The 15144-nt window shown below is 36.2% G+C and overlaps 1 protein-coding gene across 2 annotated transcripts in view; it reads right to left on the reverse strand.

Annotated features, from left to right (window-relative positions):
* Nrk (Nik related kinase) overlaps positions 1 to 14278 on the reverse strand; it is a 121917-nt gene extending 107639 nt beyond the window's left edge. The window contains exons 1-2 of one of the 2 annotated variants that reach the window (XM_040283837.2): positions 13760 to 14278; positions 5924 to 5989 (exon numbers count right to left, since the gene is read on the reverse strand). In XM_040283837.2, coding sequence (XP_040139771.2) covers positions 5924 to 5989; positions 13760 to 13816 — 123 coding nt within the window. In that variant the 5' untranslated portion in view covers positions 13817 to 14278. The remainder of the gene's footprint in view (positions 1 to 5923; positions 5990 to 13759) is intronic. The other variant, XM_040283828.2, reaches the window with a different exon arrangement.
* Positions 14279 to 15144: the final 866 nt, after the last annotated feature.

The following is a 15144-nucleotide window of genomic DNA, read 5'->3' on the forward strand; positions in this document are numbered from 1 at the left end:
GGAGAGACTTTAACCAAAACAAACACCAGCAGGGGATGTGGTTGGCAGCACTGAAAAAGCAAAAGACTCTATGAGTCACTTTGCCATTAATTTTGAATGGTATGATGCTTCCATTTTGTTGTACAGTTTACATACACAGCATTTGGCAACAATTTATATATATATATATATATATATATATAATTTTATGTAAATTATATATTATATGAATATATAATTATATGAATATATAAAAATATATGTATATACAAACATTCACAGACACATTTATAATATTTACATATATTATAAAATATAGACTAGTAAATACAGAGAGTAGAAAAACACAGCCAGACATGGTGGCACATGCCTATAATCCCACCTACTTGTGAGACTGACACAGGAGATCAAAGCAGGCCTCAGCAATTTAGCAAGGCCCTAAGCAACATTGTGTGACCCTGCCTCGAAATAAAAGAGGCTCAGTGGTTAAGCACCTTTGGATTCAATCCCCAGTGCCAAAATTAAAAAAAAAATAAAAAAAAGAAACAAAAATGCCCAATGTCTCATTATTTTAAACAGTTAAGTCACCATTTTCATCTGCATGTTTAAACTTTATCATAATCAGGATGTATGTATAGTAAAGAATACTTAATGTCTTAAGCATAGTTCTACACTACTATATAATTTCATAAACACTGCTTTACAGGAAAATGATACATGGCATACAAAATAATCCATTTATATTTGTTTTTATTATTTAGAGTGTTATTGGATTGTTCTTTTTAAAAGGAAGAGCATGAGGAAAAGACTAACAGTAAACTAAGACGAATGGGGGGAGAGAAAGGAAGAGAGAAGGGAAAACATATGGAAATGGTAGGAGACCTTCAGTGATACACAAAATAATAAGAGGTTATGAGGGGCAAGGGGGTGGGGGGAAAAAAGGGGAGAGAATTGAACAACAGCAGAGGAGGTAGAGAGGGATGTTGGGAGGGGAGGGGAGGGGAGGGGGGATAGTAGGGGATAGGAAAGGTAGCAGAATACAACAGTCACTAATATGCCATTATGTAAAAATGTGAGTATGTAACAGAAGTGAGTCTGTATTATGTATTTGGGGAGTTCAAAACCCAATTGAGTCGAATGTATGAAAGATGATATGTCTTGAGCTCTGTAATGTTTTGAACAACCAATAAAAAAAAGAAAAAAGAAAAATAAATAAAATAACAACAATAAAGATAGTATTGACTGTCTTTTAACCGATATCTACAATAGATCAAACATTTTATACATATTGTTTCTGAATTTCATCAAACCTTGCAAGGTAAGTATTTCTAGCTGCTTCATATAAATAAGGAAATGTATACTCATAGGTTAAGTAACTTGCTCAAGGTCATACTTCATTAATGACCAAATAGTACTGAATTAGATAGAACTGTGTGTGTCAAAGCAGGCCCTTTTCACTATAATATGTTACCTTTCTACTGCAATGAGTATCTGTATGTTTTTACTATATCTTTGATGGTTATCATAAATTTCCATAAGTGGAATTGTTGATGAAAAGGAGATGAGCCTTTTAAAGTGTTTAGTACATACCCCAGATTGTTAACATGAGGCTGGTATCACTATTCAGTGACACCATTCCCAAATTTTTTGCAGAAGGAAATTAATTTGAGATAGAAAAAAGGGGTGTCAAGGTTATGAGAGATGGGGGTATCTGTGTGGTGTAAATAAAGCTGAAAGCAACTATTTTCTGTAACATAGGTTTCTACTTTGAAAATCTGATGGTAAAAAATATTCTCTATTTCTGGATCTGAATAGATTCACATAAAATTCTTAGGAATTATGAATATGTACATGACCAAGCATATGGCAAATACTTCATGAAGATTCCACCATAAAGAATTGACATGGATTTCTTGCTTCTGATGGGGAGCTAAAGTCTGGAAAACATGCCCATGCTAGCCTAATGACATGAAAAAGCTGAGTAATTTTTAAAATTACAACTTTTCTTCAATCCAGAGAGAAATCTTGAGGCAACCAAAGTAGCCTAAGTCTGAAGAAAGACAAGTACCTGCAAGGAGAGATGGGACATGAGCACTGGCTCGCCTGTGGCTTCAAGTAGATGACAGGATCAACACAGAAGCAGGTATAAAAAAATCAACTATTCTTTAATGAATTGCTAAAGACCAAGTGTGGGCTTGCATGAGATTACAGAATCCTTAGGGGACACACACACACCACACACACACACACACACACACACACACACACATATACAGGCTTTTCTGCATGGATTTAGGGTACAGATCTAGTAAAGAAAAGTCACCACATGGGAAAGTTAAGTCACCATTTTTAGTTTAGTCAGTTTCTCTCTTTGTAAGGAATAAAAATCTTAAGCTCTAAGGAAAAGACAACAAACCCTATTTCTTTTAGGGTACAGAAGATCTACTGCAAATGGGGAAAGTTAGAACCATAATGTCTTTTACTTTGGGAGGAAGGCAATAATTAGTTCTGAGCCAAAATGATTAGAAGTGTGTCCTACCCCTAAGAGAGGGTCAGAATAACTAAGAAAGCCCCATTCCCATGACCCAGGGTCACAAGATCTATAAGAAAGGTTAATTCTGGAAAGCAGAGAATTCATCCCTGCTTCACACCACCAGGTTAATAAGCACTTTGTAAGAAGCAATGGCAGTATACTACTAGGAGAGGGCAAGAGCATGGAGAGAGAATCTCTCTGAGGCCCACATGAACAGAAACGTCTGAAGTTGAGGGTAGAGTGTGAATATTGAGAAAAACCTTCCATAAAACTAACTCCCATACTAAGTACAAGGTAACAGAGTAATCTGAAACTGGTAGTAAACTGAGGGTAACCACAGCAATGACATAACCCAAATGTAGTTTATTTCCTTTTGGATTGATTCAACCTCGACATTAACAATTTAGCTGAACAAATGTGCACACTTCAAGGCACAAATACTATTTATTCCAATCTACACTCATCTATCTACTATGTCTAATATTTAAACAGAAATTTTAAGATTCATAAAAGGGAGGAGAGTTCATTCTCAAGAGACAAAGCAATCAACATAAATAGCCTCAGATATGACTTAGCTGTTGAAACCATCAGTCACAGAACTTAACAAAATGATGATTGATACAAGGAAACCTTTGGTGAAAATATGGAAAACATGCATGAACAAATAGGAGACTTCAGCAAAGATGTTAACTATAAAAATGTCAACTAGAAGTGCTAACAATGAAAAGAAAGTGATAGAACTGAAGAATGCCTTTGGTAGTCTTCGTAGATTTAAAAGAGCTGAGAAAGGAATCAGTGAAAGTGAAGACAAGGAAAAAGTGATCCAAACAGAAACAAAAGAAAAAAGAGAATGAAAATACCTATAGCACACTCAATCCGAGCAACTAAGAAGTGTGGGTAATATTGAATGTTCTTTCACATATAAAATTGGATTTAAAAAGGAAGAAAGAGAACAGGGCAAAATAAATATCTGAAGAGATAAAGGCCAAACATTTCCACAAAATAATGAAATATTTCAAGTCACATATACAAGAATCTCAGAGAATACCAAAGATCTCTAACTTTTATCTTTGATAAATACCCCATCAAAACACACATGCACACAAACAATAATTTTCTATACATTTCAAATTTAAATTTCTGAAAACAAAGACAGAGAAAAGTCTTAAAGACTGTTACTGTTAGAGAAAAAATACAAAGAAGCAAATAAGAACTATAGCAGACTTCAGAAACTATGTAATCCAGATGACAATGGAGTGACATTTTTATAGTGATGAAAAAATAAATGTCAAACCAGAATCCTATACTCAATGTAAATGCCTTTCATAAATGAATGAGAAATATATACTTTCCATGCCATGTCAGAGACTTTATTACTACAAGCCCTGAGCTGTAATAAACATTACAGGGAATTCTTCAGGTGTAACTTTTTCATACCCGATGAAAACAAGGACCTACATAAAGAAATGAAAATTTCAGAAATGGCTAAACTAAAAATTAATATAAAATAATTATTTACTTTAATTGTTATCTAAATAAAATGGTAGTGAGTATATAGGAAAAAATAAATGTAGTAAATACAGGAAAAGTATAGTAGTATTATAGGTTTATGTTACAGCAAAAGTATATGACAACTATTACTGTACCACATCCGCTGGGATAGCACACAATGAATTGGTTGAACAGCCCTTGCAGGTAGTCTGTCATTAACTTAAGATATATATTGAAAATAGCTATTAATAGTTGCATGGATATATGTGTTTGTTTAGACTAATAAAACTTCAGTGAATTTTACCAAATATATACATTATACTCAATAGGTGTTAAAACAGGAAATTCACATGCACAACTTACCTGTTTATCCTCTTGACTTTTCTTCTAGGCATGGCATCACAGTTCTGATGAATGATGATGATAAACTATCCCCCTATGTTGTCTAATCTTACCTTTACTTCTTACCTTGTTTTTGACATTACTTCTAACATTTGATGGAGGAGAAGGCTGTAATCCTTTGAGTCAAAATAAATATGTATACAACCAAACAGCCACATTCACATACCCCTCAGGAATTAAAATACGTATAAAGCAATGGAATTGTAAATGTCATAAAGAAGAGGAACTTTTTTCATCTATGCATAACATGTAATTTTCTATTAATTAAGTGGTAAAACTGATCAAGATCACACAAATGTTAAATAACCATTCAGTATGATACTCAATTAAGATAGCATAAATAATATATTTGAATCTCTATCTTCTCACTGTCTCTAGATTATTTGTTCCATAAATAGCTAAGGTCAAAATGGCTTAAAATATTTTTTAATAAATACTGGCATTCTCTGTTCCTTATACTCACCAAGGTTCTTTCTGCATGTAGGACCTCTCCCCATGCTATTTGTAATACTGAAATTCTATGCCATGGTTTCTTTTGTGCAAAGTCTAAGATGTGTCACCTCACTCAACCTCAGTAGATGAGTTAGAAAGGAAGCCCCTTCTGGGAAAATGCATTCCCAGAGATGTGAGTCAGAAAGTAGAGGGTGGCACCATCTGAATTAGAAAGGGATGGGAGATCAACACTGACACTCCAATATAAATAAAGGCTCCAGGCCCAGTTCTATGTTTTTATGTTACTAGGAATTTTCTTATGTATAATATATCACAATTGAAATTACACAGTTTTTCTTATGTGTGTGTGTGCTTACTTATGTGGCTCCTACGACCCCTCCACACACATACATGCATATATTTCTAGATCATAAGACTGGGAAAATCAGGAATCTTTGCTTATTTTGTCCAGAACTTTATCCCTGAAGACTAACAGAGTGCCATGGAGCTCAATATGTAATCATTAAACAAATGCAGGATTTTTCTTGTTAGATTCTTCAGCAAACTTTATCACACACACACACACACACACACACACACACATACACACACACACACACACATTCACACTCATGTATGAAGTATGATAGAGAATTTTATTGTAACTTTTCTTTTTATAACATTCAGTTTAAAGTTGAATGTGGATAATTAGAATGGCACAGATATATAACATAAAAAGTAATAATATTTGGATACATTTCATTTGAATTAATTTTCCTTTGCATTGGTGATTTTATTAATTTTCTGCTAATAATTTGAGAATATATGTTGCATTGTTTGGTTTAGATTCACTAATCCATCCATTTTGTGAAGTGGATCGGTTCTCTATAGATTCATTAATCCATCCCTTTAGTAACAATAAACAATAAGTTTTACAGATGTAATTATGCTATCTTAATTTGATTCATCTCTCAGAGTAAAATGTCATGTTCTTACATTGTTTGACTTGCAGTGTGGGGTTCAACTCAAAATTATTGTTGTTATTAGAAAATGAAAAAAATCAATACATAATCTAATCCCACTTACCAAGTAGATTCTTCCATAAGTACCAAGGCCAATGGTTTTATCTAGTGAGAATATTCCAGTTGGATCCTGAAAAAAATAGTAAAAAAAGATATCAATATTCTTGATAAAATTCCAATCTGCCTTATTTATTCATCTAAAATTTACATTTGAAGAACTTAAGTGTCATTTACCAAAAGAATAGATATGTCATAATATTTTGGATAGAGTTGATTCATTTATAAAAGAGAAATAGGGGCACAAACCTTAAATATGTTTGTGATTAATTATTATGAAACTTTTAAATACATACAAGTATGTGAAGCTGAGGAAATTTCATGATGTAATTAGAAAGGTAATCAAAATAGAAATAAATTCACTTACTTGCTGTTGAAGTAATCAGTATCCATTTTTGAGTGCTAACCAGACAGGCAGAAAGTTTAACATATAGCAAAAGGATTAGATATTGATCCAAAGTCTAGATGACTTATTAAGATTATAATAGCTCTACAATACTGTTTTATTAGCACATTATAATTATACATAACATTGGGGTTCAATTTGACATAGTCATATTTGTATGGAATATAATTTGCTCTATTTCAGTCCCAAATTTGTCCTCCTCTTTTCTTCCCTCACTCCCTGGTGCTTTATAGTTATACATAAAGGTGAAATTTACTGTGGTGTATTCATATATGTACGTAGCAAAATCTTGTCAATTTCATTTCACAGTTCCTCACTTTTTCTGTCCTAGCTTCCTTCCTACCCCACTGAGATTTCTATTTTCATGGAATCCCTCCCTTGCCTCCTTATTTTGCTCTAGCTTCTGTACATGACAGAAAATATTCTACCCTTGAATTCTTGGATATTGCTTATTTCACTTAGCATGATGCTATACAGTTTTATGCATTTACTGGCACATGCCATAATTTCATATTTATTTATGGCTGAGTGAAATACCAGCGTGCATGTGTGATAGATTTAAAATCTTATTTGTCCATTTATCTGTTGACAGGTACGTGGGCTGGTTCTATAACTTGGCTATCATAAATTATGATGCTCTAAACATTGATGTGCCTGTATCACTACAGCATGCTGATTTTAGATCTTTTGGATATTTATTAAGGAGTGGTATAGCTGAGTCATATGGTAGTTCTTTTCCTCGTCTTTTGAGGAAACTCCATATTGCTTTCCAAAGTGTTTGTACTAATCTGCAGTCCTACCAACAATGTATTAGTGTACATTTCTCCCCACATCCTTACCAGTATTTATTATTATTTTTATTCTCAATGATTGCCATTTTAATTTGAGTGAGTTGAAATCTCAATGAGGTTTGATTTAAATTCTCTACAATAACTCATAAATAAGAAATAAATTTATTTATGAATAACAAGACCATGGCATTAAAAGAACAGCATCTAGGAAAACTAGATATTATTTGTTTAATTTTTAAATAGTAATATTCCCATCAGCTGAATGCCTTTTTATAACACAAGTTGATAGTTTTGAGACTCAAGTTTAAATATAGCATCATAGGAAACAAAATACATTCATGGACAGAATCTTAAGGCTTCCATATTCATCTTAAAGCATTATTTCTTTAATTTAAAATATGGGTGTTCTTTTCTTATTTTCCACAAAACAATGCTTTTTGAAATTTTTACTTTATAAATTCTCAGACTATTTTTATAATACTTAAATGAGACATTAGTAAATGCCAACTTATACAAAAAATGATATACTTATTATACATAGAAACACGTACATAGAAACTCTGACAAGTTCTTGAAAATTCTCATTACATATAGAAAACAAATATTTAATCCTGTTAGAAAACATTTTTATCACTATGACAAGTAAATTAAACAGAAAAACTATTGAATATATGCAACGTATACAAATTAAATCATAGACTTCTTAATATTGGCATGATGTTTGTGTCATCTAGCAAAACTGCCATAGGAAAATGACACAGCTCTGAAATTGCGTCAGTCAACAAATATTCAACTAGATGGAAAGACAGGAGATTTAAGTTTTAACCCCAGCTCTGCCATTAATTAACTATATGACCCTGGGTGAGTTATTTACTCTCTCTGGAATTCAGCTTCCATACATATAATATGAAGATGTTGTGTTAGGTGATTTCCAAGCTCTAAAATTTCTACATTCTAAAATCCACATGTTTCTACTGGATTAATATGATCATTGTTAAAGCAGCAGCCTACTTTCTCCAAATCATCATCAAAATTAATATAACAATAGAGTTATGAGTATAAGCAAATAATTCAGGAAGTATATTCCCAATGAAAAGATGACATTATTCAGGAATTGAGAGGTAAAAATAGATTGTTATAATGCCCTTGATATTAAGCTTATCACTTTTGTTATAATTCATTGCAAGACTTATGGGGAAAAGTTAAGCAATAAAGAAATCACTAAATGACAAGCTTAGAGACTTTATCACTTTAGCATGTTTTCTTGAAGAATATTATTAAAAGATATATTTTAGACATTAGTAGTTTTGGAGAAACAGCTGCTGGTCACTTTCAGAAAATTCGTACATGTTAACTGATTCATATTGGTAAACCATTCTTTGTTATAGTTAAGGCTTCCCTTTAGCTGAAAGTGATGCCATTTGTTAGAGAATTGTGGTATTGTGTACACAACTTTTTTGTGAATTTCTGAGCACAGTTAATTTTTTTAATCCTGTTTTTAGCCTTCAATAACATGTGCTCCTTAAACTTAGATTTGAACTTGGTGGTAATTTAAAGAGAATCCAAGGAAGTGTACTATAATAATAAAATGTCTATGGACTTATAGAGGCCTTATTTTCTCCGTATCTGTTTTGTCAGGAAACTGTCTCCTACCCACAAATAACCAAACCATTTTTATTGTATTCTTGCTCACATTTAATAAAATGTTTTTTATAAAATGTCCTGTTTTTTAAAGCTCAACTTAGTACCTATATATTCAAAGACTATATTGTTTTCATTCATTTTATTTTAATTTTCTGTCTCGAAGCTACTATTTTTCAAGAATAAATGGTTGTCAAATTGGAAAAAAAGAGGGAAGAACTGTGTCAATTATTAAGTTAATAATACTCAATTTCTTATACTTTCCACTTTGTCAGAGCGAGTTTATTCTGGGCTCCCAAGGAAGGAAGAATTTAAAAGGAACTCTCTTTTTGATCACTGTAAAATTATGAGGTCTACATCACAGGCATCTTCATATTACTCAAACCTTTCCTCTGCTCTGCCACACTGAGATAAGAATGCCAGAATAGGAAAGATATATCTATTTATGACTTCTATATCAATTTGTAGATTATTTGGGGTTTCAGTAGACTTTGTGTTCCATTTGGGTAAACAAAATAATAAAGGAGAAATTCCAATTTGTAAAGCTTTTCAGTAAGGAAAATTACTAAAAATCATAGTTTTAAAATATTTTGGGACTATAATATTTTTAGATAAATATTTTCATGATATTTTTCCTACGTTTCTAAATTATCTTCTACAATTTGAAAGTCCTAGTCTATTACCTGAAATTCAAAATTTTGGAAAATCCTATCTGTCTTCTGAATTCAAGGTGAGAGGAAAAGGATTGAGCACCTTGATGATTAATTTAAAAAGGGTGGGGGTAACAGGAAGAAAAAGAACCACTAGAAGGCAGTGTTTACCGGTCAAGGGAGATACCATCAAAGCAGTATGACCCACAAAACCAAATATGGCAGAGACTTAAGGAGAAATAGAATTTTAAAAATGGTCACCAAAATAAGTAAAGGCATTTTAAATTTAGGATAGAAAAGAAGAAGTATGAGGGAAAGTGTTCCAGTGGTCACAAAGCAAAAAGAAGGAAAGAGATTGTGCAGTACCTAGAATGAGATAGTAGAGACTTTTTTGTTTTAAAAATTAGGAAGAGTGATTTTATGAAAAGAGTTTAAGATGAAACCTAAAAATGATGGCGATGATAGGAAACATGTTAGATTGACATTCAGGCATAATTCAAGGAATTTATTTCACAATTCAAATGGAATATTTAGAATGGAAAAATCTCTTCTTATAGATCAGTGCTTCTCAAACTGTGGATTGCATAGGCTCCCTTTCCATAAGAATAATATGGAGAATTCTGTTAAAAATACAGATTATTGGGGCCTAATATTGAATTTTGAAATAAGAATTTCCTAGGATGGACCCCCAAGATCCCCAGATGATTCTTGCATACTGTTTTTGTGTATCAACATATGAAAAGCACATCTCTAGAAACTGGAAAAAAGATAGAAAATAGATTGAAGTACAATGTCAAACTAAGGTGATGCTCTATGTGTAATGGAAGATACACTGAATATTTTAATCCTTGTGGACTTGAAAGTAAAACTGCTTCCAAACAGGAGCTAAAGGACTTTGTAAAGTGGGAATTTTCTCATTACTGAATGTGGAAAACAGGTTTGATCTGGGTGGCAGGGAATGGGAGAGTTAGCAGTTATATTTAAATATAAACCTAATGTAATTCAAATATAGTTTTGGATCATGTACTATTTCAGATCACCTCTGCCACTATGGTCCTCAAGGCCTGTCTAATCCTGACCCCAATATAGATTAGGACTACACATGGCAGTGTCAAATACCAAGGCCACAGCCCTGAGGAATGTCATTACCATACTGGGCACAGAAGGCAGAGGGGACAATCATAGTGAAAGACATGCCAGATTTGGAGATGAAGAAATAGTTTCCAGTCCCATGTATTAAGTGACACAGGCATACTAAGGAGGAAAAATACACACACACACACACACACACACACACACACACGCACACACGCACACACATCAGGTATTGCTGATGGGAAAGGTAAAAAAATACACACAGCCTAACATAAAGAAATGTATAAAGCCAAAAGGCTTTGCAATAATACCCTTTTCAAAAAGGAACCACAAACCGCAAACTTCTGCACTTTCTATTTTTTCTATCTATAAGAAACATTTGTTCAATAGGAGATCAGGGACAATTACAGCAACCCATCAATTACACAAGTATGATAGAATTGACCTATTATTCACTGATATTAGTATTAACTCTCTTATGACTCGAGGGTATTATACAAAAAAGTTTTATAATTATATAATATTAAAACTCTTAATTGTAAATATTGTGTAATTTTCTTTTCCTTTCCTGCTTTCCCATCTTTCACTTCTGCTTCATGTTTGAATTTGCAAATATTATCTATCCAATAAAAATACCAGAAACTTTCCACAAACCACTTTCTTTAAAATCTCAGTTCACACAGCAAGCCTGTTCTCTCTCAAGGTTTTTTTTTTTTCCTTGTGGTCATTTATCTGGCCAGCACTACAGAGCATATAATGTATGAACCTTAAACTAGACCAATATTTAATTATATTTCTGTATGCTGCAAGATAATTTTTGATCAATTTGACAGTCCAAGATCTGAATCTCCCCTCATTATCTGGCAGTTGCCAAACTGTTTTACTTGGTATTGACAGTGCTAATGGTCTGATCTTCACATTTGTCCTATTGAGGGATTATTTCGAGGGATACCACCATATGCAGGTTTCTTTCCTTGCTTTACAATCTCTCCTTTACATCAATGTGCAAAGTGCAAATTTTCACACGAATGACTTAGATAACTTTTCTTCTCTTCATTTATTTATACTTCTTTAAAGGCTCTGGAAATAAGTCAAATGTAAAAAAAAAAATTCCAAATCATTGGTATATACCTTAGTCACCAAAGCAACAAAAACTTCTACATAACTAAAAATTTGACATAAAGGAAATTCTTAAGGGTGTGTTGTTCTTACACTATATATCTTAGGGTTTGGATATGGGTGTTTGGAGAGGGAAAATATCACGCATAATTTCCTCAGAGAATGGGCAAAATGGCTCCTTATAAAGTTTATAAATTTAAGAATTTTCAGGAGCTGAGGACTTTTTGAGATTTTCATGAGATTTGTAAGATGGGGCCAACCATTGGCGCCCTAAGGTTTTGCGTCTAGTACTCCCTACATTACAAATTAACCTCAGCTTGATCCCCTCCCCACAGGTGGTCTTCCCTACTTAACCTTCAGAAAAGTCATACTCCACCAATATAAAGATTGCAGCCTTTCTGCGTATCTTCTAGACTTTCACAAATTATTATGTCCCAGGCCATGACCATTTATTTATGCCCCCCTCCTGTTTATTTTGTGGCAATAACATTTTCACTTCTTTTACTCATTGGATGTGGAATTCCCTACCTGATCATTTCTAGGAGTCCTTTCCCATTCCTCTCTTTAGTCATTTTTAGAAAGGAGTTTTTTCAGTTTGTCCATGTGTGGTTTTTATATATCTGCCCTAGTTTGATTGTCTTTCTCTCTCTCTCTTCTCCCACCATATACAGAGAATTTTGGAGAAGTGTGACATTTCATTATGATTGAATCTTCATCTGAATATAAAAATTCTATTCAGAAAGAAAGCCACAGTTGAGGCCTCCATATTCCAGAAATATTATGTACATATTGTATAGAAGGAATTTCAGGTGCATGTGGGGTAGAAAAGTTACTTTTAAAAAGTTCTATGGTGTTATTTTATGAAGGTGCAACAATAATTGCAATTCTAATATTTGTAATTCTAAATGTGTGTATTGAGGTTTGTTTTTTCAATGACTGAACAATTTGCTAAATGTTACTCCTGTACATTGCCTCCTTCCACAGACACAACATTGTTATGTAAAGTTATATGGCCAGGTTTAGAGAATGCCACATTTTTTGTGGGGGTCAGGTATCTGTCATTATCATGAACACAATCTTTAAAGGCCAAATATAAATAAAATTAAGGCAAAGCGACTTTGAATAGTCTTATAACCTCAAGGTTAATATTTAGCTTTTCCCAAAGCAAGCAGGCCACTGCCCTGAACTACAGATGCCTGGGGATCATTCCAGCACGGTGCCTGCTTATTTCCCTTTCTGAGAGTCCAGGGGCCCTTTGCATTCAAGAGAGGGTGCAAGTGAAATGCCAATCTAAAAAGGGAACTTGAAAAACGGATTTGGGTGGGATCCAATATCAGCCAGAAACCAGATGCCAATGAAATAAACGACACTGCTAAAATAATAAGTCTGCTAATAACGATGGCAATAATAGCTCACCAATCAATTACAAGTGTGGAGAAAACTGGGTATTGAGCAACAGGACAACCAGCATATGAAATCCACGAGAAAAAGCTAAATCTGGATAGCTAGGAAGCGTAATGCATTTTTTTTTAATGGGGATGTGCAGAATTAACTTCTTTCTCAAGCGGCGTCGAGTCCTTTTTCGGTCCTGCAACACTAAATTGGGAACATTGTCCTGGCGAGAATAAAGTTTTAGAAATTGCTATTAGTAAGTGAGAAAAGTTAGACTCCAATGCGTAATTTTCAAACCCGTTGCACCTAAAAGTAAAGGTCACTCGACGAACAGGCATCTCCTCTGGCAAAAGAAGAAAAAGACGGGTAGCCTGTTAAGAGGAAGGAGTACTCTTAGGAAGTCAAGGGACTTCGCACTTTTTGGCCTTTCTTTGAGCTCCTCTGGGATAGGTACCCAAAGTGCCGCTAGACAAAGCAGGGTGCCTTTTGAAACTGTACCACTGTTTGGGGACCACTGCCATCCCTTTTGCCCCACCGCCGCCCCTTCCCTTTGCCTTTTGGTGGAGTTTGATGCGGTCCTGGGTACTTAGGGGTATCTATTCCTCCTGACAGTTTCCCAGGTCCCATCCCGCGCCTGCTGTCCCGTCGAAGTCCTGGCCAACTCCTGTTCTGGATACTCTACTCTCTCCCTTGTGCTCAGAACTTGAAGAAATAGAGTACTTAGAGGGTGACAGGCGTCCTTCACTTACCGGCAAGTGGCCCAGATCTGTGACCTCCTTGTCCCTCCAGCCCCCAGGTCCCGCCATGGCTTCGAGAGGAGCAGGAGCGGGCGACTGACTTGGGAGCGCACCCGGTGTCAGTGGAAACTGACGAGAAGTTGAAGGGAAGGGAGAGGAAAGGGGAGGGCTGGAGAAAGGAGTGGGGATTGGGGTTTGTGGAGTGGGAGATAGAGGAGTGGAAAGTGGAGGGAAAAGAGCTGGGAGTGGAGGGAAGCTGGAGTTTGAGAGGCGGGAAAGCAAGTTTGGTTAAGGCAAGAGGAGAGTTTGAGAGCGTCCGTACAGGAGAAGAAGCTAGAGGGGTGCTCCGCCGCAAGAGCGCAGTGTCTGCCCCAGCAGGGTGCGCCTCTTTCAGGGTGAGGAGGGGGGCGGTGCAAGGAGAGGGGCCCGGGAGCAGCTCGAAGGGGATTGGTGCAGCGTCACGTCGCCAGGTGGGCAGCCGCGCAGCGGGGAGGCAGGCTAGGGGGGCCACTTGCCAAGGGAGGTGCTGAAGGACTATAACGGTTTGCTAGCTGGCCTTTCTTGGCCTTCACCCCGCCCCCGCCCTCTCGCCCCCTCCCAGGTCCGCTGCTGTGCCCGCCGCTCCCGCCCCCGCTGGAGAGCGTTCCACAGGAAACTTTTTCTAGGCAGCTGCCAGCCCCGGAAAACCGGTCCCGCTCCGCGCCGTTCCCAGTCTGGGCCCCACTGCTCTGCCACAGTCCAAACAGCCCGCACCCTAGTCTCCCCAAGAAACACTTGTGACTTTTCTAGTTGTCTATTTTCTCTTTCTGCTCCTTTGATTTTATTGATCCATTTATTGCAAAACCCCATCAAGTTAAAGAAGGAAATGACTTGCTACCGCATTAGGGATAAAACCTAGTCAAGCCCTTGTTTGAGCGGCCGAGTGGAGCCCTAGGGCTGCCACAGCTCGGCCTTCGAAGCCACTAGCAGAGGGCTGCACAAAATGGACAGAGACACTAGAAACTCTCCTCGAGACCGGCCACATCTCCTCTGGACCGGGGGCTGGTTGGTACTAGGCCAGTGTTGATTACGCCAAACAGCACCTGTTCACAGGTGCTTGGGGTAAAGAGAGACTGATGGTCTCTGCAGCCCGGGCCGCCCAGGGTCCTAAATTTACAGACGCAGCGTTCTCATTTCGCGGAGAAAGTTCCCGCCTGCTTCCCAGTTTCCAGCGTTGGGGCCGGGTTTCATTCATTCGCACATTCAGTGCAAAACGTTTCCCCGCGCTCACGCTCTTCTCCTCCGCTCCCCGCCCACCCCGCCAAACCTCAGGTAGGGCTAACCGAAGGTTTAAAAGAATCAAACAAACACAATTTAGCCTTAAGTACGGCGCCCCTTGAAGCATTTTGGTCAAGGGT

The sequence above is a fragment of the Ictidomys tridecemlineatus genome, chromosome X, assembly GCF_052094955.1.
Source record: "Ictidomys tridecemlineatus isolate mIctTri1 chromosome X, mIctTri1.hap1, whole genome shotgun sequence".
NCBI classification, from domain to species: Eukaryota; Metazoa; Chordata; class Mammalia; order Rodentia; family Sciuridae; genus Ictidomys; species Ictidomys tridecemlineatus.